The 3,956-nt window shown below is 32.4% G+C and overlaps 1 protein-coding gene across 1 annotated transcript; it reads left to right on the forward strand.

The window, feature by feature from the left end:
* The first annotated feature begins 529 nt into the window (after nucleotides 1-529).
* LOC7469127 (30S ribosomal protein S13, chloroplastic) lies at nucleotides 530-2,023 on the forward strand. The gene is made up of 3 exons (XM_002306573.4): nucleotides 530-800; nucleotides 1,273-1,497; nucleotides 1,580-2,023. The coding sequence occupies exons 1-3, from the start codon at nucleotides 687-689 to the stop codon at nucleotides 1,745-1,747; spliced, it is 507 nt and encodes a 168-aa protein (XP_002306609.2). The 5' UTR covers nucleotides 530-686; the 3' UTR covers nucleotides 1,748-2,023.
* Nucleotides 2,024-3,956: the final 1,933 nt, after the last annotated feature.

The raw sequence follows: 3,956 nt of genomic DNA on the forward strand, positions 1-3,956 counted from the left end.
AATCAAATTAAATCCATATTAAAAAATAAATAGTTAACCCAAGCCAAAAAAAAGATTGTACAATTGTTATCAAATATGACATTTAGAAACATTAATAATTTCTAGGAAATTTAATAAGAAAACAATGCATGACGAGTTTATAAATAAGTATATTATTGTAAAAGATGATAAAACCATCACCCTTATACCATTACCACACAAAAAAAAATGTATCATCGTCACATTAAATTGGAAAGGAAAGGTGAGGCCAGAGAAAGAAAATTCACTATACTGTTTATTGCAATCAAGTTATTCTTGGAAAATCAAAGGTAATAATCTTTTATGCAGAAGGTGGTTCAAAATGTCTTCAGCATTACCATGGAAAATTACTTTTGTATCGTTAACATTACGTGGGCCTAATTGCTCACATTATGCGGGCCTACGTTACGGAGGGAAATAAATTTTTCATTGGGCCAGCCCAACCCTGAGTTGTAGGCCTAGAGACATGTTATCCAAAGTGGCCCTTGATGAAGACGAGGGCCACTGTTTCTTCTACCTGAGCGAGCACGCTTATCATTCATCGTTTACAGGATAAGCAATCCAGCGACCCCTGGAGCTCATTGCACTCTGTTTGGCCACCTGGAAACTTCAGCTCCAGGAAAACAGAAACTCGTCTCACTAGCAGTGTTTGACAGACAGAAACGAAAATGGCGCAAACACTGGCAATGCCTGTGGTACCCTCTCTTTCTGCAATATGCAACGGACTCAAGAATACTTCTCTCTCCAGCTCCATCTCTCCCCCTGTCTCAAACCCTCCTAAGGTAGCACTCCCATTTTTGTTTTTATTGTAGTTTCAGTTTTTTATTTGGATTTTTTCTAGAGAAGTATGTGTGAAAGGGGAGTGATTATGTTTTTTCTCTCTTCAATTTTCTTCAATCAGTTGTTACAGGTGTGCCAATTAATTAGTGTCATATGAACTTGGGTGAGCTAAGTAATTGTCGTTCGTCCCTTTCTAATTGGAGGCATCAAGCATAGATTGGGCAGGTCATTTATATTGAAGGAATATAACTTCTATGTTGTAATTATGTAATTCAACACTTAATTTCTCTCGTTGCAGTAGTGATTAGCTTAATCTCATCTGGGTTTTTTTTCCCCTCCTTGCAATGTCCTGTATAATAAAAAAAAATCGAAGAATTAAAAGCCATTTTTCCCTTTATGTTTTGCTGAGGAATCAAATGTGAGCTATTGCCTGGTGATTTATGTGTTGCTTTATTTCTCTCCTGTTATGTCTAGGTTTGCAGCCTCAGCATACGATGTGCCCGTGTTGGAGGAGTGGAGATTCCTAATAGCAAGCGAGTCGAATACTCTCTTCAGTACATTCATGGAATTGGCCGCTCTATAGCTCGCCAAATCCTTTCTGATCTCACCATGGAAAACAAAATCACTAAGGACTTATCGGAGGATGAGCTCATTACTCTTCGTGATGAAGTTTCGAAGTACATGATCGAAGGAGATTTGGTAAATCTTTTTTTCTTTCATGTGCCTGATCTTTGATACTTGAGTGCAGCTTTTATAAGTAATTTGAGCCCGCATGTTGCAGAGGCGGTTTAATGCCCTCAATATAAGGAGGTTGAAGGAGATTCAGTGCTATAGAGGGGTCAGGCATATTCAGGGTTTGCCATGCAGGGGGCAGCGCACGAAGAACAATTGCCGGACCTTGAAGGGGAAGAGAGTTTCTATTCCAGGAAAGAAGAAAGCTCCTCGCTAATCAAGTGGGTTCTGTTGATCTTATTTAGTATTTTGTAATTTGCTATTTGAATTTTGTTAGAATCAATCTGCACTACTGATGCACTTACCTGAGTCAATCAGATTGAGTTTCTGATCCATGCAAGTGGTTTTGGCATGATTCAAGAATTTCCACTCAATTTCGATGTTCTAAAGGGTATGGTACTTGTGCTTCATCATTCTTTTGACATTAAAATTAATTTTTGTATGCAATAATCCTGGGTGCTTGAAAATATACATGATTTGATCCTTCTGGAAATAGTGAGCATGTCTAAATATCTGTGAAACTTTGAAACTAATATATCATAAAGCTACGTGTAATGATGGCATGTCCATTTCCAGAACTTCGTTGCATTCTTGCACAGTTAGCTCCAACAATCCCTTCGTCTGTCGTCCAGTGTTATTTTGGATGATGTTCGAAATCACGGCTCAAGCCTTGTCATTTTCGTTTACATTTTTACACTTGGTGATGGCCTTGCTCGGTTTTCCAAGGAAAATTATCTCCTTGCTGTTTACCTGTGCTCATTTAGTCACTAACATTTGATTTTGATTTTGATTTTGATTTTGATTTACCCACAGATCAAGAATCTCAATAGGGATAAAAACCGTTGAGTGTTTCTTATTCAACCATAAGAGTATATTCTCCCATCACTTTACATGCTAATCTTTTTTTTTGAGAAATGTTTTAGTCTCTTTTTCAGCAGTTTAAAGGTGCAAACTGTTTAGTTTTTGTGTTTTTAAAATAAAATATTTTTTTATTTTTTTTTCTTCAAATTATTTTTTGTGTTTTTATATTATTTTGATGTTAAAAAAATAAAAAATATATATTATTTTAATATATTTTTAAAAAATATATATTTTAAAATTAGCAAAACATGAAATATTTGTAGCAAATGGATTTAGAGTGTTGAAACCACACAATTTGGAAGTGTCCCTTTCTAATCTTTCTAACGCATCTAAGTTGGGTTTTTATTTTTTTACTCTTATAATTCTAAATAAATAAAAAAAACCAAAATATCTCTTGGTGGCTAGGGTTTTTGATATCTCTATATGTGAGAGAGATAAGGATGTGTTTCTTTTGTGGTGGCTTCTCTTTTCTTATAGTTTTTAAATTCAGTCCGGTCTAAAATAAAACAAGTTGAACAATAAAAAATATAAAGTTTTAGACAATGCCAGATTTGGTTTATATATTTTAAGTTTTCAAGCTGCAAAATCAAATTTGTTTTACAAATTTTAGTAATCAACTAAATGTTAAAGAGCTAAAAAATTTCATAGAAAAAAAATAAAAAATAATTTTGCAAGTGTGAAAATGAAATTAAAAAAAAAAAGTTTGGTGATTAGAAAAAAAAAAAAGAGCTTAACAACCAAAAAAAATATATAAATCACTGTTTATTAGGCAATTTACCGTGAATTTTCCTTCAGAATTAGATTTTTTTATAATTTATAATTGTAATTGTAATACAATGTAGTTTAAAAAATATGAAATAGATGATATTTGCATGTACAAAACGACATTTGACTGCAATACCAACAGGTGCCAAAAAAAACATATGTATCGTTGTGTCAAATTGGGCCCTTGACTTGAGTAGTTGACTTTGGGCCTCTTAGGCTTGGGTTTTAAGCTGGGAATTTTGTGGCTTTGGTTTGGGCTCCAAGGGTTTTGGGATTGCTTTTCTCTACTTTTGATTTTTTTTTTTTAATCGTTGGCTGACAATTTTTGATAGTTTTTTTTCTTTTCCCAATTCTTTCAAGAAAATTCAAACCGAATAATATAAATAAAGTTTCAAAATTAAATAATATTAATAAATATAATGCTCATATGATACATAAAAATTAAATTTTGATATAAAAAAATGGTTACAAAACAAGGTGTCTAAAATGAGCATGAGTAAGATTATATACAATAAATATTAAATAATTAGACGCATGATTGAAATTATGCTAAATAATTTTAAAAACTCACACATAACATCAAATATTAAGAGATTAAAATTGGTGGAAATTTCTATTTTATCTTAAAATATAACATGAAGGATTAAATAAAAAAAAAAAACTTATGAGTCTTCACCCAACCATTTTCTTTAATGAGGAAGGTAAAATTGTCCTTAATATTGCAGCGAACGTTTTCTTTCCTATTTTTTATTCTTAAATTACCTTGATTTTTTTTCAGTGGTAAAAAATTATTTTTGTTT

This window comes from Populus trichocarpa, chromosome 5 (assembly GCF_000002775.5).
Source record: "Populus trichocarpa isolate Nisqually-1 chromosome 5, P.trichocarpa_v4.1, whole genome shotgun sequence".
Classification (NCBI taxonomy): Eukaryota; Viridiplantae; Streptophyta; class Magnoliopsida; order Malpighiales; family Salicaceae; genus Populus; species Populus trichocarpa.

Excerpts from the sequence above, each read along its gene's own strand:
- LOC7469127 (XM_002306573.4), top strand. The coding sequence starts at position 687 with ATGGCGCAAACACTGGCAATGCCTGTGGTACCCTCTCTTTCTGCAATA. Across the intron at positions 801-1,272 it reads CTGTCTCAAACCCTCCTAAG|GTTTGCAGCCTCAGCATACG; the intron begins GTAGCACTCCCA and ends TGTTATGTCTAG. Across the intron at positions 1,498-1,579 it reads ACATGATCGAAGGAGATTTG|AGGCGGTTTAATGCCCTCAA; the intron begins GTAAATCTTTTT and ends CGCATGTTGCAG.